This window comes from Fragaria vesca, linkage group LG7, assembly GCF_000184155.1.
Source record: "Fragaria vesca subsp. vesca linkage group LG7, FraVesHawaii_1.0, whole genome shotgun sequence".
NCBI lineage: Eukaryota > Viridiplantae > Streptophyta > Magnoliopsida > Rosales > Rosaceae > Fragaria > Fragaria vesca.
Genome location: NC_020497.1, coordinates 19703438 through 19727380, shown reverse-complemented (window position 1 = coordinate 19727380; position 23943 = coordinate 19703438). Strand labels below are relative to the sequence as shown.

The following is a 23943-nucleotide window of genomic DNA, read 5'->3' as shown; positions in this document are numbered from 1 at the left end:
CAAGGTTGCTTGTGGCATTACATGTCTTGACCCTAACATCCTCCCCCACTTAAGCTGTCGGCGCTCTCGACGACTGCCTTAGGCTTGAACTTAGCTTGAAATCTTCAATCTTCTGCTTGAACTTCTTCAGGGCTTCGACATTCTCCCAACAGATCTCTTCCTCTCCCATCTTCTTCCACTTCACTAAGTACTGCTGCTGGCGCACTGTAACTAGGCGGTCTCCCCGCCCTTGTTCGAACTTGTCAACTACTCTCTCGGCTAGAATCTCCTCTACCTCCTTTGGTTTGTGTGTCTTGAGCTCCACATGTTGTCGAGTAGGCTGGTTGCGGCTTTGATCTTCGACATCAGACTGGTAAGGTTTGAGGTTGCTGACATGGAAGACAGGGTGAACTTTCATCCAGGCAGGGATGTCGACTTTGTAAGAGCACTTCCCCACTTTGGAAAGAACCGGAAGTGGGCCTTCATACTTCCTGAACAACCGCTTGCCTGTGGAGCGCATATTCCTGATCTGTTCAGGGAGCAGCTTCACGAGCACCATGTCTCCTTCTTGGAACTCTCGGGGTTTGCGACTCTGATCTGCCCACTTCTTCATTCTCTTCGCCGCTTTCTCCAAGTAACTTCGAGCAACGTCCGCGTTGGCTTTCCACTCTTTGGTGAAGTTGAAAGCTCGCGGGTTTTTCCCCTTGTATACCTCCTGCACAGTATGAGGCAAGAGTGGTTGCTGGCCAGTCACCACTTCAAAAGCGCTCTTGTTGGTGGCTGAACTCTTCTTCGAATTGAAACAGAACTGGGCCACATCCAGTAACTCCACCCAATTCTTCATATTTGCATGAACAAAGTGCCTCAAGTATTCTTCCAGCATTGCATTGAATCTCTCAGTCTGCCCATCCGTCTGAGGGTGATAACTGGAGGAGATGTTGAGTTCAGACCCCAGCAGCTTGAACAATTCTGTCCAAAACGACCCTGTGAACCTAGGGTCTCGATCGCTAACGATATTCTGTGGTACTCCCCAATACTTCACCACATGTTTGAAGAAGAGACTCGCTGTGTCTTCTGCAGAACAATGTTTCGATGTTGGAACAAATGTGGCATACTTCGAGAACCTGTCCACCACAACTAGGATTCCAGATACTTCCCCAACCTTCGGGAGATTGGTAATGAAATCAAGGGAGACACTCTCCCACGGACGAGTGGGTGTTGCCAACGGCTCCAATAACCCAGCTGTCTTCTGTCGCTCCACCTTGTCTTGTTGGCAGATGAGACACGTCCTGGTGTACTCCATCACATCATCTCGCATCTGCGGCCAGTAGTAACCCTGTTTCAGGAGGGCATAGGTTCTGTGCCACCCAGGATGCCCTGCCCACAAGGTGTCATGGCACTCTCTCATCAACATTCTTCGCAATCCATCCACCCGGGGAAGATATGTTCTTCCTCCTTTTGTCTTTAACAAGCCGTCCTCCAACCAGAATCTGCGGCTCTTCCCTTCTTGCACTAGCTTCACGAGGCCTTGGGCCACGAGATCTTTCTCCAAACCAGCCTTTACTCTTTCCTTAATGTCAGTGGCAACTCCACTGCCTGACAAAGTCGCCAGGTTTCGAAGGGCCGCAAGGTTGGCCTTGCGGCTTAGGGCGTCCGCAACTTGATTGGTGTACCCTGCTTTGTGCTCAAATTGGAAGTCGAACTCGGCGAGAAACTCTTGCCACCGAGCTTGCTTTGAGGTCAACTTCGGTTGTGTCAGGAAATGACTAACTGCAGAGTTGTCTGTCTTCACAGTAAAATTTGCCCCTAGCAAATAGTGCCTCCAAGTCCTCAAACAGTGAATCACAGCCAACATTTCTCTCTCATGGGCTGTATATCTCCTTTCCACTAGTGAGAGCTTATGACTCTCATACGCCACTGGATGTCCTTCTTGTAATAGGACTCCCCCTAGGGCGAAGTCAGATGCATCGGTCTGCACTTCAAATGGTTTGCTCAAGTCTGGCAAGGCAAGAACATGATCTTCCATCACGGCCTTCTTCAAGTCCATGAAGGCTTGCTCACAGTCTTCGTTCCAGTCCCACGTCGCTCCCTTCTTCAAGAGGTCAGTCAAGGGAGTTGTCCTTCCTGAGTAATTTTTAATGAACCGCCTATAGTAATTGGCCAGTCCAAGAAAAGAACGCAGCTCCTTCACATTCGTGGGACTCTGCCACTCCTCGATCGCTTGTACTTTCTCCATGTCCATCCTGATCCTCCCCCTCTCTATAACATGGCCCAAGAACTTGATAGTATCTTGTGCGAAAGAGCACTTCTCGCGCTTGACATACAGCTGATTTGCTCGTAACTGTTGAAACACTAGTCTTAGGTGTTCCACATGTTCCTCCAGAGTAGAACTGTATATCACAATGTCATCCAAGTACACCACCACAAATTTGTCAAGGAAACCATGGAAGACTTGGTTCATCAATGTGCAGAAAGTGGCAGGTGCATTGGTCAACCCGAACGGCATCACCAGGAACTCAAAAGCACCATATCGCATGACACATGTAGTCTTGGGCTCATCTCCTTCCGCTATGCGGACTTGGTAGTATCCCGAGCGGAGGTCCAGCTTGGTGAAATATTTGGCGCCACTGAGCTGGTCAAACAAATCTGCGATCAAGGGAATGGGGTACTTGTTTCGCACGGTGACTTTGTTGAGAGCTCGGTAGTCTATACACAACCTCAAGCTCCCATCATGCTTCTTCTGGAACAGCACCGGCGCACCAAATGGAGCCTTTGAGGGCTGAATGAACCCTGCTTCTAACAGGTCTCCCAATTGCTTCCTCAATTCTGCTAGCTCTGGCGGAGCCATTCTGTAAGGGGCCCTTGCGGGTGGTTTTGCACCAGGTAGTAACTCAATCTCATGATCTATGTTTCTCCTTGGTGGCAGCTCCTTAGGGAGTTCTACCGGCATCACATCCTTGTAACTCTCCAGTACCCTCTGAACTTCTTTTGGCACCACTTCTGGTTCAGCCCCATCTTTTACCAAGGGGACAGCGACGTACGAAGGCTCATGTCGCTTCACCCCTTTCTTGAACTGGAGAGCAGACAAGAGACGGGGTTCACTTGGCGGGACTATCTTTGCAGGCACTACACATGGTCTCTCCCCCATGATCAACAAATTTCGGGCATTGGGAATGGGGATGGCTTTGTGTTCCAGCAAAAAGTCCATCCCTAATATGACGTCGAAGTCGTCCATTTCTACAACAACCAAGTCTGTCTTCCCTTCCCAACTACCCAGCTTCACCTGTGCTCTTCGGGATACCCCCACTGTGGCCAAGGGTGAGGAGTTGACTGCTTTCATGCGGCCAATATCCTTCTCTATCTTCAATCCCAACTTCCGTGCTTCTGTTTCAGACACAAAATTATGGGTGGCGCTAGTGTCGACCATCACACTCTTGGCAACCTTCCCGTTTATGCTCCCATTCACAAACATTAGGCCCTTGGGCTGAGACTCCTGGGACGCGGGTGGTTGCTTTTCCACTGCGTTCAAGAATCTCAAGGCACCCATCTGACTAGGTTCCTCCACTTCCTCTTGTGGTTCTTCAGACTCCTTCGTCGAAATGTGGGCTTGTAGGGCTGTCAAGGCCGTCTTGTGTGGACACTCATTCACCCTATGAGGCCCCTTGCATAAGAAGCAAGATATAGGTCTTTGTGTGAAGCCGGCAGAGTTGAATTGCCGTGGGGGAAATACTCCTGTTGATGCAGCCGGTTTGGAAGAGGCTGTATCCCTTACATTGGTCATCCGTCCCCCTCCTCCGAAACTGGAGAACTTTGACTCCGCTCCCCCACTTCTACTTTGTCCTGGTCTCACACTTTTGTTGGCATTCACATTCGAAAAGGATGAGGTCCTTTTGGGAGGGTTCTCTTCAAAAGTGTAGTCTGTCAACCTTTCAGCTGCTGCTTGAGCAGAAGCCAAATCTTGAACCCTTTGTCTCTGAAGTTCAGTTCTAGCCCACGGCTTTAACCCCTCAAGGAAATAGAATAGTCGGTCCTTCTCCGACATATCTGGGAGATCGAGCATGAGCACAGAGAATTTGCTCACAAACTCTCTAATGTTGTTGGTGTGCTTCAGCTCTCTCAACTGTCGTCTTGCAATGTAGTCCACATTCTCTGGGAAGAACTGCATCTTCAGCTCTTTCTTCAGGTCCTCCCATGTGGCAATGGTACAGACATTCCTCTGGATGTCGTTGTATTTTGTTCTCCACCACAGTTTCGCATCGCCCGACAAATACATTGTCGCCATGCCCACTTTTGCTTCTTCTGAATCCGGCTTCACTGCTCGGAAGTATTGCTCCATATCAAATAGAAAATTCTCAAGCTCCTTGGCGTCTCGCGCCCCTCCGTAAGCTTGAGGTTCCGGGATCTTTACCCTCCTGTAGTCCGTCACAGGTTGGTTACTCATCGCCCGGATAGTTAGATTGAGCTTGGTATTCATCTCCAACAGCTCGTTCTTGAATGCATCAATAGTGGCTCGGACATCCTCCGCCATGGTGTCCATAGTCACTTGTAGAGTTTCGAGGGCATCACCCATCGCCCCCATCTGCTCTTGTGAAACAGAACCTCCATCTCTCTCGGTCTCTACATCGAGTCTTGGAGCTTCCATCTTTTCAAGGGCCGTAACTCGCCCTTTCAATCTTTCAAGGTCATCAACTCGCGCCGCCAACTCATCCAGGTCGACGCGGTCTAGGGCTGCAACTCGCCCTCTCAACTCCCCAAGGTCATTGACTCGTGTCGCCAGTTCATCTAGGTCGACACGGCCTAGCGTGGAGGTGATGTCAATCAATCTATCAGGGACTCCCGCAAGTTCACCAAGCATTTGGTCATACCAATCAAATTTTTGTTGCTTTGTCATTCCTCCCGGCATGTTGTGAGCCTTCGAGCCAAGATGGCTCTGATACCACCTGTCACGGGCCGACTTTGCGAGGGTGCAAAGAGGACCGTGCGGCACTCGCTAGCCTTGAAAAGGTAGCAAGTCAGCCTTGTGCGCACCTTGCAAGGAACAATGGAAACCACACGATATTAATATGATGCTAGCAACAAGCAAGAACACAGTGTTATATAATTATTGGAGCGAGCTCAAAGAGCGAGCGGGCAACTCGAATGAAAAGTTGAAATGATCTCACGGGACACAGATGATTGAATAATTCCTCTCTTTATTGATGGTAAGACGTTAGTAGAGGCTAAAGTACATGTGCTTACCTATACTAGTTCCTTAGTCCAACCGTCGCCGACTAGGAACTCCCCTACAAAGAGCATATCGGCCAAATTCTCACTTGGCTGTGGGAAACATCAAAAAGCCAAGGAGGGCCAAGCTAAATAAAATAAAATACAAGGAAAATAGAAATTACAATAATGCCACTTGCACACAAGCAACCAACCATGGGCTTGACTCATGACCCTGGGCAAGGTTGCTTGTGGCATTACATGTCTTGGCCCTAACAAATTGGCTCCCTGAACACGCGAATTTTGTTCATCCAATTTTCATATCTTTGTCTTCTATCGTCAGTTGTGTCAATCACTTGTGATTCCCTTCCTTTTGAAGCAAAACAAGGACTAATGCTACCAGAACAGTTTGGAGGAAAAATCCAACATCAAGGGAAAAAAAATCAAAAACCACAATCATTCTCTTTCAGAAGATGAAGTTTACTTTATATTCATGTGTTTGTTGGATACTTGTCTAAACCCTAGTCTACATCTTCATCATAAGTTTCATCTTTCTCTTTTCTCTCTACTTTTTCCACGGCCAAAGCTTTCAAAGCTTATAATTACCATTGTTGATCATTTCTAGCTCTACACATTGGAGGACAACCAAAATACCCGTGGCTCTCCTATGAATCATCATCTTTGTCCTTCAGGGCACCTCTACCTCATTCTGAAATTTCATGTCTCAAAAGTAAAAAACAGTGCCCAATTTATAAGTTCACCAACTCTATTCTTTGGCTCTTTGCCAGTTTGCCCTGTTGAGAAAATGATTACCTGTGCTGATGGTGGATACAACGTCACTTGAGATTTAACAGACTTTCGACTATACATACAAACGCTAGAGGGGTTAATTAAAAAACGGTTCAACAAGCACAAAAGTCACAGCTCAAACACAAGAAACCCAAGAACGTAAATTATAATAGATATAATTTTTCTCAGTCTGTTCCAAAACTTCTGAGTACCTAGCTAGCATGTAATATTGAGGTTACCGATATTAGTTAGGTCAAGAGAATCAACGGTATCGCGGAAGAGAAAGGGTGCTGTTCCTCTTCCAGGTTGCCGTCCTTGAAGGTCGTGCCTTGTGGTGCAAGTGACCCTTTCCTTGCAGACCTCGATAGTTCTTTCCAGAAGAAAGTGAGTCCACGAAGCTCTCTGTGCTTGTGAACAGGATTGCAGATCCAATTGATCCTATGGTCATTTTTGATGGTCATTTGTGCAGCATCGACCAATATGACCTCAAAGTATTTGTATGTTGAATCCTGAACAGACAAATAGTAATTAAAAAGAGTTACAACGTACTGAAGCATTTCATTGCAAACCAGAAAGATAAAATATATAAAGGACACATCCCATCAGTCCTAGGAAAGTTTTCCTTATCAGAATGTATATTTTTCAATAGAAGTCGAGGGTATATATTACTCAAAATGTATATTTTTCCATAGCTGATACACTAACACTAACAAACATAAGTCAAGTAGCTTAGCATACCTCGTTAACCCAGTAAGAGTTGAGAACCTTAAGGGCACCTAGTTTGCGACCTGCTCGCTCCTCTGCAACTGAACGCTTGCTGCGTTGGAACTTCAACTGAGTAACACCCTGTTTTGTGGGTTTGCCATACACGATACCCTTCGCAACCAGTCTCTTTCGTCCACCGCGCCTCACACGCACCCGGTAGATAACATATTCCTGTAAAGAGGTTATAAGTAACACTAATCAGCAGAAATTTCCTAGTAGGTAATGACATTATTAGAATTATCACTGGCTATCATAATCTTACAAAACCCTAAGAGAAAATGGTACTGTATAGTTCTACAAAATCAATCGCATAACGTAAATGAGACATTATAATAAGAACACTGATCGGAATCAGAAGCTAAACATTTGGTGATGTCCATATTTACCAGGTTAGAGATAAAAACACAAATCCATTTACTTTTCACCTCCTTCAAAATCACCCTCAAACTTCTCATGAGGAATACAAAAGCATATATAGGATCAAGGTGGTGATGAGTGGAAGAGATGACATACCTGCTTGGCCTTGTAACCCAAGCGACGCGCCTTGTCAGGGCGAGAGGGGCGAGTGACGCGGACAATGGAGGGTTCCTGGCGGTACTGCCAAACTCGGATTCTGGAAACGAAGTTCATAACCTCGATCCGACTGCTTCTTCCTCCATATCTCCGATAAGTACTTGTAAGCCCCTAAACACCAAAAAACCACGACCACAATCAGAATCAAACATAACATGTTGAATATATAAGACGAAATAGAACAGAGCATACCCATCGTCGCAGTGTGATCTCTGTGTCTTTTGCCGTTGGGAGCTCTGTTGAGCTTAAATAGGGGTTTTAGTGGTGGGTTCGAGTTACAAGTTGGGCCTGTCTACAGGTATTTGTCAGCCCAAACTGAGTAGATCTGAAATTTATCACAAATAAAATTATGGAACTTCAACACAAAAAAAGGAGGAGTTTCGACCCCGTTAATCATTGTGAAGAAATGAACAACTAGGGTGCATTTTAAATTCATAACGGAATGATAATAAGTAATGACCAAAGATAATAATTATTGAAAAGATTTAGTAGGAATTATATATATTTTATGTCACATTGTTACATTCCCCATATGTGAAAACCTATGATATTTTAAGGTTAATGAGTAATGACCAAGAATATGATACATTTCTCATATGTGAACCATTCGGTTTAAGATACAAAATGACAAGCACAATAGCACATAAGACTAAACATCTCAATCTTGGTCTACATATGTTCTTCTTTTTTGTCACATTGTAGAAGTTCTAGATTAGTGAGAACAAAACAGAAAGTTTAAGGAAACACACCTCTCCTACAACCAAAACAAAGCAAAAGGCTTCCTGATTGAGTTCTCTATTTCATTAACATATAATAATTGGGCCATCTGTATTTCTCATGTACAATCCGCTCAAGTTTAAAAACTTATTTCAAGTTTAAAAACTTATTTTTTTCATCAAACAACAATAATTTTTCTTGAGTTGAATTCACGTCCTTTCACCTACAAAAATGAATCTCTCATGAGTTAGACATCTGCTAGTTTCTTAGTGATCAAGCATGAGAAGGTTAAATCTTCTACTCTTTTAAAATTTTCTTTGTAGATAGGGACCTTGGAGGTTAAATGATTAACGTGAAAACAAAAGGCTGAATATCCTACAAACACACCACAGAATGCCACCTCTCCACCCCAAGAACCATAACTTGTTTTACACTCAGCAGAAGCGTAGCGCCAATGAAACATATCTCCCTCCTCCTATTTCTATAATAATCTTATCCACAGATTTCTTCGGTATCACCAATTCAATATTGCATCCCAATAAAGCACGACAAGTCAAGCAAATATTGATAACTGACACAGACACAGAACCCAACAACGTAACCCAATCTAGGTTTCCCAAGGTTTCAATTACATAGCAACCAACACCACTTCTAGTTTCTCAGTCAAATGATGTTCGGCGGCAGAAGCATGGGCGGAGGTGGCGGTGGAAGTATGTTCCGTACAGTCAGCAGGGCGGCGCTGACTAGAACCACCGGAGTTGGAATCCAAGAACCCATCTCTGCTTCTTCCAACTCCAACTCCAACACCACAACTGCTACTAGTCCTACGGCTTCTAGGAATACCCAGAAGCCGGGCTCGGTCAGTAACCTCTGTCTCTCTTCTCCTGCTTCTCCCAACTGTGGGCCTGTAAGTTCCGGCGGGCCCAACTGGCCCACTTCGCCGCAGTTTGATGATTTTGACTGGGTTTCTGTGGATGGGAGTGAAGATGTTGAGAGAGCTCATGGGTATCCTGATGACTTTGTTCTTGGACCTGTGCCTTCTGGAGATGAAGTTCACAACGCTATTTCCACTCTTAAGCGGTAAAAACCACTCTTTCTCTCTTTTTCTTTATATTTCATTTACATGAACCAAAGTGCATTTCTATGTTATTCTATCTCAAATTTGGCTATATATTGGATTAGGGGAAGTACTTTTGCAATATGTAATTTGGAACAGAGGTTTTACTGTTTTATTGACCAAAAAAGAGAAGGATAAGATTTTGCTACATACCCCCCCTATATTAATAATTAGTCATATGTACCTTTTGATACGAATTATGAACAGTTTGGTTTATCTTTGACATTGCATTTCACGATTTTGCTGTCATCTTTAATGAGATGGTTGTTAAATTGATATGCTTTTACATTAACAGGGTGTTCAGTCCTACTCATCACCCTCAGTTCATCCGGGATAAATTTGGTTCCGAGTATTTGGACAAGGATGTAGCTGATCAGATTTTGAGTGCTTCTGGTTCGGTGCAAAGAGTATCTTCATTTGGGTCAGAACCAGATTGGATGGAGCCTTCTGCTTATCTTTGTAATTCCCAGCCTGAGGGATGTCAAAGAGTTTATGAGGCTTTCAGTTTATTGCAGAATGAGTCATCCGTTCAGGTCCTTATCTCTTGTTGACCCTTATTTTGCTACATACTCTACATCTTGGTTTTTGTGTTTTTGGAGTTTTAATCTGGTGAACAATTAGAAATACTAGTATCTATGCGTGCTTGTCGCATCTCACTTGCACTTTTGTTTAATTATGTCACAAAGGCTACTGTCTTGTGTAGAGAATGGTGGTTTCATTATCATCTGATAGAGCAGTTTGGGATGCTGTGATGAACAATGAGGTAGTGAGAGAGCTCAGGGAATCTTTCTATGCAGGTTGGTATGAACTTGAAGGACTGTAGTTGGTTAGACTTATCTAAGTATTCTACTATGTGTTACAAAAGAGGTGCAGATTTTACAAGTTTCATACTCTGTCTAGCATGTAAGGCCTATTTTCGATGTCTTTTTCCTGGGTTTAGTCGACTGCTACATTATGAATATTCACATGCAAGTACTCCTGAAAATAATTTGAAGTTCATAGATTAAAACAAGAACCAGACCAGAAATCAGGTCTTAATAGTTTGCATGCTGATTTTTCCAATGCAAATAATTGAGTGGCGCGGGTTTAATAGGTAAAGATTATGCGATTAACTCCTATAAATGTATTGAAAACCATGAATTATTTGGGAGATGAAATTCCTTGTCAATAGTTGCTACTTATAAGCTCATTGAAATACATGACTAAACTTTCATTACATATGCAGCTGAAGACAATAGTTCCCAGAGCTCATCTGAGAATTCTGATGATAGCAGTACATCAACAAACTTTTTGAGGTGGATCTTTCAAAATACTTTTGGAAAGGTTATGAAGGTAATAGAGAACATTACTAAGCTTTTTGATCACTTGCTTCAACCTCAAGGCAGTGGCAAGGCGAAAGCTGAAGCTGGTAATCTGTTTGAGGAGAGGCTAAGAACATCAGTCATGCTCTCTGTCGTGGTCCTCTTGGTTGTGGTGGTTACTCGATCCCACAATGCTTGACCCTAATCCGTCGACATCACAGGTGGTATTGCTCGTAGGTTGGCTTTCTGTTATAGTTTTTGCTGCAATGTATTTTGACACATCTCCTGTTTCAACTTGTGCTTTGTTCTGAATGTCCAAGTCTGGCACGTAAGAGTCAGTAGGTTTCTGTCACTATGGGCCTGTATGGAAAATTTGCAGTGTTGTAATGAACTAGTGGATGATTGAATATTTCATTTGATTCAATTTGTTGCTTGGAAATTGTTTGTTTAAATTGGATTTTCATTGTTGATTGTGACTACTCTTGAGTCTTTTTTTCTCTTTCACTACACACATGATGAAAGTTATTTAATTCAAAATAGAGTAGAAAAGAAAGAAAGCAAGCAAGAGGTAGAGGTGTGTTTGTTGTAATCAAGACGGCCCAGAGCACAGGGACCAAAACTGAAACAAAACAAGAGCAATCGAGAAGAAGGCCACTGATGCAGCAGCTCATCTTTGAACAAAATCCATGATGATGGCATGCACGCATCTTTTGACATGCAGACAATTGGATAAGTAACTAATGAGGTCATTCAAGTTCAGACCGAAAAAAGAAAAGAAAAAAGAAGTCATTCAAAATTCCAACAAACTATAGGTGACTAAACTCATCTAATTCAGTGATGATAATAAGAGATCGATAATAGCTTTTCTATTTTCCCAGAAAAATGAGGCAAAGACCATACTAGCTAGATCAGGTATCACATACAAAATCTCAATGCATTATGCACCCTACAGGCCTACACGTTATGACTCTTTACATTCCACGCAGCACACTAGCTCAGTAGCTCAGCGTTTGTCACTCTAGTCTCTATTAACATGCGTGCATTTACATATCTACCAATACCAGGATTCTTATTTGCACAACCTCCCACAGTTCCACTAGCTAAAACCTCACTCCAACTCGATTGTTGCGTCTAGTAGGGAATCCACGTCAGGAGTTACAACAACTCGCTGGCCGAGCTCTCCAAGAACACAACACTTTCTCGCTGCAGTGTTGATTGCAGCAATATCTTGAGCAAACACACAATCTGAACCGGGTGAAACCTGCACATATCAAACTTTAGGTGTCCATCAACGCAATGATGTTTAGCTTTCATTTTAGTTTATGGAAAGGCAGAGGCTATATGACTTACGTCATACAGTGCATCTCCTAGCTTGAACTTGACTGCTCCACTCTTGTAAACCAGCATCTTCCCCATATACCCCTCAGATAACTCTTCCAAACCACCACTCTTCTTTGCAGCACCTACCTTCTCAGATGGTGTTGAGCTTCCGACTTTCTCTTTCCCCTTTGCACTAGTAGATCGCTTGACCAATGGTAAAGTAGGAGGCAGCTGAACAAAGAGCAACTTCTCTTTCGGATTTTGCTCCTGTCACCAATCACCAGTAACATACCATCACCTTTACCATTTGATTAATTGCTCTACATTAATGTTTAAGAAACAAGAGATTCTCATCATTTCTTATTAATGAACTACTAACACTAACCAGCAGCCCGAGTTCTGAAGCACAGTTTATAGTACTCTCGTCATACTCCTTTGCAGCATCCTCAACAAACTCCTTCTCATTAAGAATGTCTACAAAAGAATATAGTAGAACCAACGGATAAGCTTATCATTGCACCCAATAAAATCAGTCTCCTATGTACTCATTGAAAGCTATCAATTGCATGGAAAAGAAAAGGTCTGTAACTTTCAATATGCATCTAAAGAGAATACCTGGGTCTCCAGAGTAGGGCTTCCTCAGTGGAAGACTAATAGGATATTTGCTGTTCTCATAATCCTGCAGCAGCAGCACAGTAGCCAACGTTTAGGAGATGGAGACTAGAGATGATCAGCAAGAAAAGGAAAAGGGGTTAGTCACAATCAGATTTCTTACCCAAATCTCTACATAATGATTCTTGACATTTGAAATGGATGCATCCGCAGTATCAATGTCCATAGGCGCATCAGTTCCAGCTCCACCGGTAGCCAAAGGTGAAGATGACAGAATCTTATGACCGTCATAGCCTTTCACTCCTAAGCTACTCCCTTGATCAAGATTTTCTAACTTTGGTACCCCATACGTCCTCAGGGAGCTTGATGATTGAGCTCCAGGACCAAATGCCACTTCCACAGCAGCTGCTGCTTAAAGAACAATAACATGAATAAGAAAGCACATAGTGTGAGTTGGCAGCACAGTAGGCTTCAAGCCTACACTGCTTACTATATTGCACATTACAGTGACCAAATCAGCAAAGCACAAAACAACTGGCTATAGCATTACACTAAATCTAGTAACCACAAGTCCACAACCAAATAACCAGTAAAAACATAAGAAACGAGAGACAATACATTTTTTTTCGGCTTTAGGCGCACGTCTCGCCCGATTCTCCTGTAAATGCAGGGACAGAAAATCAATAATGTGTTGAATACATATACCTGAAAGCATACATATATCAGTATATCACCAATACCAAATTCCTAGTCATACATTTACCAACCGCACAAGTTAAAATTTACAGTAAATTGGTGTTCCCTCTTTATCTCTCAAACCTGAAGACCATTCCTCCATATCTTTTTAATTTTCACCTTGATTCTTTTACTATAAGTAACCAAGCAAGGAAGGTAAAGGCGAAAACAACTTACCAAAACAAGAAAACGTAGAGACTATAAACCTTTCATAGCAACCAAACAGGACCTTATTTTCAGTTTATTTTTCATAAAAGCCAAAACAAACAATGTGTACCAAACACAGCCCAATCATTCTGACATTTAAACTTTCTATATTTTAAGAACAACAAAAAAAAATTAATCAGAAAAATAATAAAAATGGAATCATTACCGAATATGTGGGATTATAATTAAATTACTACCTGGAACTTTCGAAGCAGAGCCTTGGCTTCTCTTTCTTCCTTCTCAGCATCTTCAACCTCACTGCATTAATACAACAGAAAAAAAAAACTGTTAGAGATTTGAATAGTAAATTGGGGATTAATTGGGAGAAATGAAATGAAATGAACTAGGGTTTTCGAAGAAGAAAGATTACGTGGTAGGGTTGGGCCTTCTGGGTTGAGCTCTGGGCTTGAACCTTCCCTGCAAGAAGAAGACAGAGCAAGAACTGGGATGAATTACAGATCTGTGAGATGGAATTGGAATTAGTAAAAGGAGAAAGGATGAAATTGAAAAGGGGGATGTGGTTGTTACCTTCCGGCGAGGAGCAGAGGGGCCGTCTTTGTCCATGGCGTTTTGGTTCGTCGGAGAAGAAGACCCAAAAAAAATGATGGAAAACAGAGCGGTGTGGTGGTTCGAACCGCTGACGCTTCAGAGAGAATGAGGGGACTTTACCAATTGGACTGATAAGACTTATATGACAAAGCCCTAATGAAATTATACTTACACTGGCATGTACGAATCAAATTCGGACCTCAAAAACAATCTTGTTATCATTCGAGAGTTAGGTCCGGTTCATTTGCATTAGTCCGTCTCATCCGATCAACCAAGAAACTCATGCTCAACCATACTTAAATTATATTTGATTTCATAAGTTGGAAATAAAATGACTATTACTTAAAAGTAATCAAGTTATTTTAGTAGATTTAAATCTGAAGATGGTTGAGCATGAGTTTCTTGGTCATTTTGTGACCGGATGAACATGGTACTTGCATTATGATTCTATTTTGTTTTATTACCATCTATTTTCGACCAGCTATTTTAGCATGATTGAAATGATGTATGATCAATAGTTAAGATAGTGGATATTCATGCTGTCGAAACTTTGAACAAAAGTCATTAACAATTTGCAAGAGAGTAGTGACCTTAACTGTGGAGACTCGGATCAAACATTAGAGGGGTGATCACTGATTTCATGCTTAGATGGGGGTTGTTTCAAGTTCCAGTTTTTACGATTGTTTCTTTCGCACACTTCTTGCTTCTAGTTCCTATTTCATGTTTAGATACATATTTTGGAGCGATTGTACTTTTTTAAGCACTTCATATTATCTGGTTCATAGTTATCAATTATTCCCACGATCCAACTATAGTGGCCATGTTTGCCCAAGACCTTGCAAAAGAACCATCTTTTCCTTGGCTAATTGATAATCATTCGTAAGGATGTGCAATTCAACATAGGCGTATTCAGTTACTGCTGGGAAATTATGGAAAGGTAAAAACATGAAGAAAGGAAACCTTCATATATTGACTCATGTAAAACCAATGTAAGTTTTCATTTGAAAAGAACCAAGTATGGACTGATCTTCCCAGCTCTAAGGAGAAGTGTGGCCCAAATGTACAAGTCGAAATAACTCTGAGGAAACTACTAGTGCATCGTAGAACAGCTATACACAAGATTTGGAATGGGCATATGGATAGTTGCAACCTAAAGCCACCGAGAAGAGAAGTGTTCTAAGAAGTCCCACTGTTGAAATCCCTAAAATGACTGAACTCAGAGCACACCATAATTGTCAATGTGTAAGTTGAGCAATTCCTCTGCAAACAGGGTTAGTAATTCACCACTGATGGAGAAGATGGTTAGCTACAACATAACGGATAGTGTTAAGATATACCCAACTACCAAGAGAACAACTTTTCTAGACTCATTCTTACTTACTCACACACCCTTGTGCACACTACATAACTAAGAAGCTATGCAAACCTCACCTCTTCATTCAAATGAGAAAACTCCCAGGTGAGTTGGAAAACTTCTCACAAGATTCTTATTTTCAGAAAAGACAATCACTAAGTTTATGAATCATGCTGTAAACTACGTAAGTCAACATGATATCATAAAACATCAGTACCAAATATTCAGAACAAAACTTATAAAAGACATTAGTAACAAGAAATATTAGGAGCAAATCACAGAAACATAAATATTAAGTCCAACATAAGCAACATAAATAATATGAATGATATGGTTTGATGGCTTCTCCAACATGAGAGTAATCACTGAAGTTCCACAGCCAAGTCTCTGCAAAGGTCATAACATTACAGCAAGGTTAAAGATGTGAGTCCCAAACTTCCAACAAAGTCATGGCAAGAGGTAAGAAATCACGTTGACAAGAGCTCCAAGAAACGTTAGTCCGTTAGTCCTGTAAAAGATTTACATAATGGCAACAGAGAATTGTCAACAACAGAAATAATACGATAATAACGAATTATGCAGTGACTTTATCCAAGTGTGTGCAATGAATATGGAGACAAAATAAAGCTGTGCCCCCTCCGAGGATAAGAAGGACGACTATAAACCATGCATCATGAAGTTCATCCCTCAACAAGGATAACAAGGATTTTAAAGGCGAATGAATTATCTACGACGGAAATGGCACCAAAAGAATAATAATCATTAGAAAGTCTTTCTTCATTTCCTTGTTCTTTATTGGTGCCATATCCAGAAATTCCTTTGGGAACACATACTTACCATGGTAGCATGAACATCTGTTTTCTGAACACAACCTTCACATATACAAAAGACCAAGTGAAAGCCCCGGTGTGAAATAAAATTAACAAAAAAGAAAAGGAAAAAAAGAAGAGAAGAAGGGTAAAAATGCTGCGAAGTAGATTCTAGAAAATACACATTATTTACCAGCTCCCACCCACTCAACAAAGCAAGAGGGAGAGGAGCTGAAGGAGTTAAAAGTTTCTCCAGACTACAACACTATTAAAATCCGTCTTTAAAAATTTACTTTGTATAAATTTGATGGACACAGCCAAAGAGGCATGTATTGTATCTGTATATACATATTGGTGATGCAAAATCCTATAGGAGAAACATTTCATACTATTGCACACTATTGTAACACATTAATGCTTGTGTAGTTAAACTTTTCATTTGAAAAAGTAGTAGTCAAATATAATTTCAGAAAAAAAATGGGTACTTTTCCAAAAATTTAAAATCTGGTAGAATTTTGCTTAACATCAAAATCAATAGGCAATAAAACATACAGTCAAACTCAAAAGATATGTCAAAAACATTTGATACCAAAGATGTCTCCATATATTGCTCTGCTAAGTAAAAGTAAAACTGATGCTGCTCAAAAAACAGGTTAGAGAGATTTTATCTGTAACTAAATGAATGTCCCAGCCTATTCATATGAATCAGATATATCAGATATATGAGCAAAGCAGCATAAGAAATACAGCAAGTAGGCATCCAATGATACAAAAAACCCAGACATTTATTAACAGAATCAAACAAAAGACAAGCAGTGCATACCTGCCAATGTGAGTGAAAGCAAAGGACCATATCATTTAGTCTCTGCCATGAACTTCTCATACTCTGCATCTGCACCATAGGTTGCTTTCTCTGTAGAAGGCGCAGGAGGGGGAGGGGGAGTACTTGTTGCCCATGGCACATTACCAATGCTCTGAGATTGGTCTGCAGTTGAGGGAGGTGGAGGAGGAGGTGGAACAGCATTGTAGTAAGATGAGTAACCATATGAAGATGCAGGATAAGTATGTTGGCCATTTGGTGGCATTGCTGGCAGAGAGCTCCCATACATATTAGTTGGTATAGGTTGGCTAGAATTTTCAGATTGAACTCCTGGAGGAGGGTAACTCTGCTGTGCTTCACTGGAGGGTGGAGGTGGTGCACCAGGGGGAGGAGGGTATCGTGCACCATAACCGGCCATAGGCTGACTCATAGGAGGGTAGTACATGTTCGAACCAGGAGGAGGGGGAGGAGCATAAGGAGCATAAGGAGGTGGAGCAGGGGTTCCCCATGGAACTGGGTTACCCGAATACATAGGTGGAGCAGGAGGACCACCTGGGTTAAAATGCTGGGAGGGATAGGCACCAACAGGCTGACTGGAAACAGGGTATGATGGCATCACCGAAGCCGGCGGCCCAGGAGGCACAACAGTCTGGGGAGGCTTGCCAGCAACTCTGACAGCAATTGATCGCCCTTCAAGCTTATAGCCATTCATGCTTGCAATAGCATTATTAGCCATCTGAACATCAGCATACTTCACGAATCCATAACCTTTACTCAATCCAGTAACCCTGTCCTTGATTACTTTGGCCATCACAATGTCACCAAACTGTGAAAACATACCGATCAAACCATCATCCTCAAGTGTAGGTGGCAGGTACCCAATGTACAGATTTGTGTCGTCATGTTCCTTTGTAGTAGGCTTAATCCCAGAAAAACCCAACCCTGGATGTGATGCACCGGTAGCACTCCCCCCACTATTAGACCACGGAGGATTGCTCGCTGAAGTCCCTGGACCAAGAGCCAGAGTAGCCGTCTGCTTAGTTGCTGACTCAGGAACTGTCCCACCTAACTCAGCTAAAAAATTCTGATACTCATCATCCATCTTCTTCCCAGATGTCCCCTTCATCGGACAATCAATAGTAGGATGCCCACCATCACCACATATCTTGCAAAGCACATCACTCTTAAAGGTCGAAGTTCGTGATGGACACGCATACTGACGATGCCCAGGCTCACCACATAACCTACAATACTCCTCATCCCTAATAGTCCCATTCAAGGCTGCGAGTTCCCTAAGCTGTTGCCTCTTATGCTCATTCAACACCTCATCCACAGGCTGCAAGAGCTTCTCCACCATCCCAGCCGCAGCATCCAGAGCGTCTTGCGTATCAGCCTCAACCAGAACATGCAAGTCCTCATTCTCCGACGGATCAGGTTTCAAATCCCTCTTCTGTTGCAACCTCCCCTCCTTCACAGACCCCTTCCCCCTGATGACAATCTTCGCCCCGGTCTCTTTCTCCATCCTCTTCTGAGTATTCCCCCTCGGGCCGATTATAAGCCCGATAAAATTGTAACCGGGGTACTCTTTCATTGGAATGTAAAGCTTCTTGTGAAGCTTCGGCGGCCTGTAATCCGCCGGAGGCTTGTAATTAGGGTTCCGCTTAAGAATCTGAGCAATAATTTCCTGCCTCTCTCTATTCAACCTCTCACGCGCTCGAAACTCTCTGGTGTTAATTCTAATCCCCATGTTATCATACACAGGCTCCGGCGACGGAGACCTAGCTCCTTCGGGTCTGTCATCCAGAGGCAAACCCGAAGAGAGCATCCGACTAATCTCAAGGAGCCGACTATTCAAAGCTTGAATCTCGGGATCGAATTCTATACCTCCCATAAAATCCGGCAACTGAACCACCGGCTTGGGCTCCTCCGCCGCCCACCGCGACTTCCGCTTCCTCTTCCCGCTGCCGGACTCATCCCCCTGGCTCTCCGACTCAGGCTGCGGGTCCCACCGGCTGCGGCGGCGGCGCCTGCTCGTGGTCTCCTCCTCTCCGCCGGAGAGGGAGACCTCCCTGTCGGTCGTGCCGCTCTGCGTGTTGGTCAGTCCGTTCTCCGAGATCAACAGAGCGACCGCCTTGCTGGCGTCGGCCGGAGTGCCGTTCTCGGCGGCGGCGTGGAAGGCTAGGGTTTGCGATGGCGGCGGGGACGGGTCTTTGTAATCGGAGACTATAGACTCCGGAGGGTTGTGGTTGTTGGAGGCGGGTTGGTGATCTAGGGTTTCGATAGGGTTTGGTGGGACGGCCTCCATGGATTTTCAGATCGAAGAAGAACAGAGAGATGTGGTTGAAGACGAAAACTAAAAGAGTGCGGTAAAAAAAGGCGATGGCGTATTTATATAGATATCGGTGAACAGAAACTTCTTCAGGCCCAGCCCAAATAGTATGAGTTTCGTGTTGTTGCTGGACTTTTTTCCGGGTCGATGTCGAATAATAATGAGACTTAAGGTGCGTATCCAAAAAAAAAAGACTTACACCTTGTTTGTTTCATGGAAAATAAGCATCAAGAAATGAAAGTTATTCATTTCCAGTGTTTGGGAAAGCATAAGGAAATGAAACACTTTTCTTGATTGATGGGAAAATATGGGGGAAAGTGGTTCATTCCAAAATCCTAAGGAACCATTTTCCTTTCTTCTTTCCCTGCATTTATTATTTACAACACAATTTCTTATTATATTAAATCTCAACTCTTTAACAACTTTCCAATGAACTTTTCTGGTGTTACCAAACATTGGAATTGAAAGTTCTTGTAAAATTTCATTCTCCTTCTCTTTCCCTTCCCATGAGAAAGAGGAAAGAACCACTTTCCCTTCCGCGAACCAAACGAGGCCTTAGGATAGAAATTTATCGGAAAAAATTGCAAATATTCGAGTTATATCAAAGTATACCATTGAGCATATAAAAGAGTGTTATTGACAGTATTGATGTAACGTGAAGTAACGTGAAGTGTCTTAGTGTGACGTAGATTTTTTTACGTTATTGATTTTTTTTTCTTATGAACTACATACAAGAGAATTGTTTAATTATAGATCGTTTGATTATTGACACGTTATAACTTTTACTCTGTCCTTGATACATTTGGAATTCTGGATGTACTTGGTTAGTTTTCCAAATATATGTTTTTGAAGTGTTTTAAGATGTAGCTCACACTATGAATATATTTTTTAGATTTCTTCTATTCCTTTGTTGTATCATGCAGTGTGGGGATGAGCAACTAGGAATAAGGAAGATAAAAGCAAAGGAAGATAAAGAACCAAACTTGAAAAGCAAACAACCAAACTTGAAACGGTATAGGAATTAGGATACAACTAGAGAAATAGAGAACTAAACATAACTTTATTCAAGCACATATAGCAGCAACAAAACGTGAAACTAAAGCACGCGGCACATAAAAGCATGATATATAGGAAGTGAAAGCCATAACAGAACAATAGCAAAGTTTCTATCCAACAAGAGTCGCTCGAATCTTTTTCAGTTCAGACACAGCATCCTTGATAATCTTTCGGTTTGTTGGGGATTCCACAGAGCATGCAACTCCAATTGCTAGTATTGAACTCAAGCATTCTTCAAGAGCATCATCGGTGCTCTGCCTCAGATTGCCTTCTTGAACAAGTGATGAATCTGCAATCTCTGAAACTTGTTCCTCAATGGCCATCTTCACACACTTGTGAAGGTTCAAACCATCCATGAAGATGTGGTCAGTAGGTCTCTTCCCTGTAAACATCTCTAACAAGAGAATGCCGAAGCTGTAGACATCTCCATATGTTGAAACCTCACTTCCCATTCCATACTCTGCTTTCAAACATCACAATTGTTAATAAAAACAGCTCTCATTGATGAAACTACCCTAGCAAGCTACAAAAAACAAATAAAAAATAGTAGCACAAAATAACATGCAAGTACATACCTGGAGCAGCATAACCAACAGTCCCTCTTATTCCAATGGAACTTGATTGATTTGCTGAAACGTTATCAGCTAGTCTTGAGAGGATTCTAGCTAATCCAAAATCAGCAACATGTCCTGTCAAGTCGTGGTCCAAAAGAACATTGCTCGGCTTGAGATCGCAATGAACTATTGGTGTTTCGCAATGATTATGAAGATAATCCACTGCACATGCAACGTCAATGGTAATGTCTAGCCTCTGAACAAGACGTAAACTCTTTGGTGTGTCTTCTGTCTCAGTAGTTGGATGTAGCCACTCCTCTAAGCTCCCATTCTCCATGAGCTTATAAACCAAAGCCTTGAAATCATTACCATGAGAGTCCACACTGGAACATGCAGTTATAATCGGGACTAGATTTCGGTGTCTGATATTTCTGAGTGTCTCACATTCAGCTAGGAAACTCTTGGAAGCTCCCCGGCGTAACATGTTAAAAACCTTCACAGCAACAAGCTGTTCTCCTTCTTCACCAAGAATTCCTTTGTATACAGAACCAAAACTACCAGCACCAATCAAATTTGATGCAGAGAAGCCATCAGTAGCTTTCAAGAGAGCACTATACGACACTTGTAAAACAGAGTTCGCCAATGTGCTTGATGGAGTTTCTTTGCTTCTCTTTTTCAAGAAACAAAGAAAAAGAAACGTCAACAGCGTAGCTACTCCAAGAACAGTGAATGCGGAAACTAATGAGATTGTTAGTTTCTTGCTACGAGACCACCTCGATTCTTTAAACTTGCACTTTGGAAGGTGGAGATCAGAAATGCCTCCGCATAGTCTTGTGTTTCCGACAATTGAAATGGCACTTGCATTGTTAAAGACACCCATAACTGGCACTGCACCCCAAAAGTCATTGAAAGACAGGTTAAGTTGCTTCAATCCTCCAAACCCCGCCAGAAATTCAGGAATTTCACCAGAGAGATTGTTGTGGGAAAGGTCCAACACTCGAATCCCTTTCAAGGAGCCCAAAGCTGAAGGAATGGGGCCGTCAAAGGAGTTTCCTCGCAAGAGCAGGACTTCCAAACTCACACAGCTACCAAGGCTGTTAGGAAGTTTTCCTGATAACATATTGTTGGAGATATTTAATATACCTAGATTTGTCAACTCTCCTTCCTCCAAGGGAAGAGAACCACTGAGACGATTTTCAGACAAGTCCAAATATATTGATAAGGACTGAAGGCCAATAACTTGTGGAGGAATCTCGCCACTAAGGTTATTGCCAGAAAGATCCAACCGCAGCAACGAATGGCATTCCCCAAGGCTTGAAGGGATGGTACCGTTAAAATGATTTCCTTCCGATGTGAGTTGAACTAACATTGTCAAATTTCCTAGAGAGGATGGGAGGCTCCCTGATAATCTGTTGTGATCAAATGTCAATGCCCCAAGACCTGAAAGCTTCCCAATGTCAGTGGGAATGTTACCTGTGAACATGTTATCAGCTAAATACAATATTTTCATGTTGACCAGATTCCCTATCCCTGCAGGGATGCTTCCGTGTAAACGGTTGTTCCAAACATGTAGAATTGAAAGGGCTGAGAGATTGGATATTGATGCGGGCAACGTCCCACCAAATCTGTTGAATCCTATTTCCAACCACTCCAACTTCGTGGCATTGGTCAAGTCTGATAAAAATCTTGAGTCCCCATCACCCCCACTTCCGAGATGATTAGCAGCAATGTTCAAGACCACAAGGTTACGAAGCTTTTGTAAATTCGGCACTTGCCCTGTTAATTTGTTACCACTAACTTGAAAACTCTCTAAATTAGTTGCATTGCTTATTGAGAGAGGAAGTGATCCAGTAAAGTGATTGTTGTAAATGCTAAAAGTTTGGAGATTCGGAAGGGTTCTGAACAAGGATGGGGGCATGCTCCCTTGAATTTGGTTGTCTGCTATGGAAAAAGTAAGGACACTAGAGATGTTATAGATGGAGGGTGGGACGGTACCAGACAACCTATTAGCGTGTAGTCCGAAGTATGTTAATTTTTTCAGTTGGCCTAGAGAACTCGGAATACTTCCCACCAAGTTATTTATATAAGCACCAAGTTGAACAAGACTAGAAAGATTACCCAAGGAAGGAGGAATCTCTCCTGTTAATTTATTAGCTCCCAAAGCAAGATACTCAAGCTTTGACAAGGAACCAAGTTGTGGAGGAATGTTACCTTCCAGCATGTTGTTATAAACAACGAGGATTCTGAGGTTGAAGCAATTGATGATATTGGCAGGAATAGGACCACTGAGTGAGTTGTTTCCTAGATGTAACATCTGCAACCTCCTCAAGTGCCCAATTTCTGTAGGGATTTTGTTGGTGAGGCTATTATCAAAGAGGTATAACGCCCTTAGGAAGCTCAGGTTTCCTATGTGAGGAGATACGGACCCGGACAATTTCAAGGAGCGAAGGTCCAGCTTAGTGACCCTCTGAAGATGGCGTCGGCTGCAGGTGACACCATACCACATGCAAAAATGAGTGGACTCATTCCAGGAGCTCATGACCGGCCGATTAGGATCTTGATGTATTTGAGCTTTAATGGCAAGCAATGCCAGCCTATCTGTCTCGTTTCCTAGAGAGGTTGAGGCCATGCAACTGCAGCAATAGAGAAGAGCAAATGCTAGTACATGGACTAGTGCTTGTGGATTGGAAAGCAAGCATGTTGAGGTTGCGGTCAATTTCACATCCACCATTTTGATTTTTGAATTCGTTATGGGGTTGTGAATATTTTTTAAGTTCCATTCAAGGCCGGGCAAATTATCTAACTTATATAGAATAGGAAATTTGGGTTCAGAACACTAATAGTTTGATGTAACGAACATTAATCTAGCAGCGGGCTTGATGACTTGGTTTCCGAATACGACTTGACTTGCTTAATTTGCAAAAAACGACGACTTGACTTGGTTCCGACGACTTGACTTGACATTAATGTCGATTGATCATGTGGAAATACATGACCACAGGCACTTTGGTTGGTTGAAAGTTTGAAGTGAAGGACGATCAAGAAGTTTTGGCCTGCTCAAATTTCCGAAGACGTGCTTCCACTACAATTAAAGTTTGCTAAGGAGATGTTTCTTTCCCACTTAAACTGGTAAATGTGAGACAAACGCTTAGTAT

The 23943-nt window shown here is 42.5% G+C and overlaps 4 protein-coding genes and 1 pseudogene across 5 annotated transcripts; 1 reads left to right on the top strand and 4 right to left on the bottom strand.

Moving 5' to 3' along the window:
- Positions 1-6232: 6232 nt before the first annotated feature.
- LOC101305709 lies at positions 6233-7504 on the bottom strand (annotated as a pseudogene).
- Positions 7505-8535: 1031 nt separating this feature from the next.
- LOC101300762 lies at positions 8536-10918 on the top strand. The gene is made up of 4 exons (XM_004307750.1): positions 8536-9105; positions 9438-9675; positions 9846-9939; positions 10368-10918. The coding sequence occupies exons 1-4, from the start codon at positions 8693-8695 to the stop codon at positions 10640-10642; spliced, it is 1020 nt and encodes a 339-aa protein (XP_004307798.1). The 5' UTR covers positions 8536-8692; the 3' UTR covers positions 10643-10918.
- A 361-nt stretch (positions 10919-11279) lies between these two features.
- Positions 11280-13946, bottom strand: LOC101300483. The gene is made up of 9 exons (XM_004307749.1): positions 13846-13946; positions 13688-13734; positions 13515-13575; positions 12994-13033; positions 12539-12786; positions 12379-12442; positions 12149-12237; positions 11794-12030; positions 11280-11704 (listed from the first exon to the last, which is right to left on the bottom strand). The coding sequence occupies exons 1-9, from the start codon at positions 13879-13881 to the stop codon at positions 11552-11554; spliced, it is 975 nt and encodes a 324-aa protein (XP_004307797.1). The 5' UTR covers positions 13882-13946; the 3' UTR covers positions 11280-11551.
- An 867-nt stretch (positions 13947-14813) lies between these two features.
- Positions 14814-19195, bottom strand: LOC101299998. Of its 2 annotated transcripts, XM_004307748.1 has the most exons (3): positions 16853-19195; positions 15692-15728; positions 14814-15607 (listed from the first exon to the last, which is right to left on the bottom strand). In XM_004307748.1, exon 1 carries the CDS (start codon positions 19152-19154, stop codon positions 16884-16886), a length of 2271 nt encoding a protein of 756 aa, XP_004307796.1. In that variant the 5' UTR covers positions 19155-19195; the 3' UTR covers positions 14814-15607; positions 15692-15728; positions 16853-16883. The 2 variants fall into 2 exon arrangements, with proteins under 2 accessions (XP_004307796.1, XP_004307795.1); XM_004307747.1 differs by having other exon boundaries at positions 14814-15728.
- Positions 19196-20344: 1149 nt separating this feature from the next.
- LOC101305420 (probable LRR receptor-like serine/threonine-protein kinase At3g47570-like) lies at positions 20345-23519 on the bottom strand. The gene is made up of 2 exons (XM_004308987.1): positions 20810-23519; positions 20345-20694 (listed from the first exon to the last, which is right to left on the bottom strand). Exons 1-2 carry the CDS (start codon positions 23517-23519, stop codon positions 20345-20347), a joined length of 3060 nt encoding a protein of 1019 aa, XP_004309035.1.
- Positions 23520-23943: the final 424 nt, after the last annotated feature.

What these genes read in the sequence shown, in the direction of transcription:
- LOC101300762 (XM_004307750.1), top strand. Translation starts at nt 8,693, where the DNA reads ATGATGTTCGGCGGCAGAAGCATGGGCGGAGGTGGCGGTGGAAGTATG. An exon ending in GCTATTTCCACTCTTAAGCG is followed by an intron (nt 9,106 to 9,437) that starts GTAAAAACCACT and finishes TTACATTAACAG; the next exon opens with GGTGTTCAGTCCTACTCATC. An exon ending in AGAATGAGTCATCCGTTCAG is followed by an intron (nt 9,676 to 9,845) that starts GTCCTTATCTCT and finishes TGTCTTGTGTAG; the next exon opens with AGAATGGTGGTTTCATTATC.
- LOC101300483 (XM_004307749.1), bottom strand. Translation starts at nt 13,881, where the DNA reads ATGGACAAAGACGGCCCCTCTGCTCCTCGCCGGAAG. An exon ending in AGAAGGCCCAACCCTACCAC is followed by an intron (nt 13,576 to 13,687) that starts GTAATCTTTCTT and finishes GTATTAATGCAG; the next exon opens with TGAGGTTGAAGATGCTGAGA. An exon ending in CTTCAGAACTCGGGCTGCTG is followed by an intron (nt 12,031 to 12,148) that starts GTTAGTGTTAGT and finishes GATTGGTGACAG; the next exon opens with GAGCAAAATCCGAAAGAGAA.
- LOC101299998 (XM_004307747.1), bottom strand. Translation starts at nt 19,154, where the DNA reads ATGGAGGCCGTCCCACCAAACCCTATCGAAACCCTAGATCACCAACCC.
- LOC101305420 (XM_004308987.1), bottom strand. Translation starts at nt 23,519, where the DNA reads ATGGTGGATGTGAAATTGACCGCAACCTCAACATGCTTGCTTTCCAAT. An exon ending in TGTTGGTTATGCTGCTCCAG is followed by an intron (nt 20,695 to 20,809) that starts GTATGTACTTGC and finishes GTTTGAAAGCAG; the next exon opens with AGTATGGAATGGGAAGTGAG.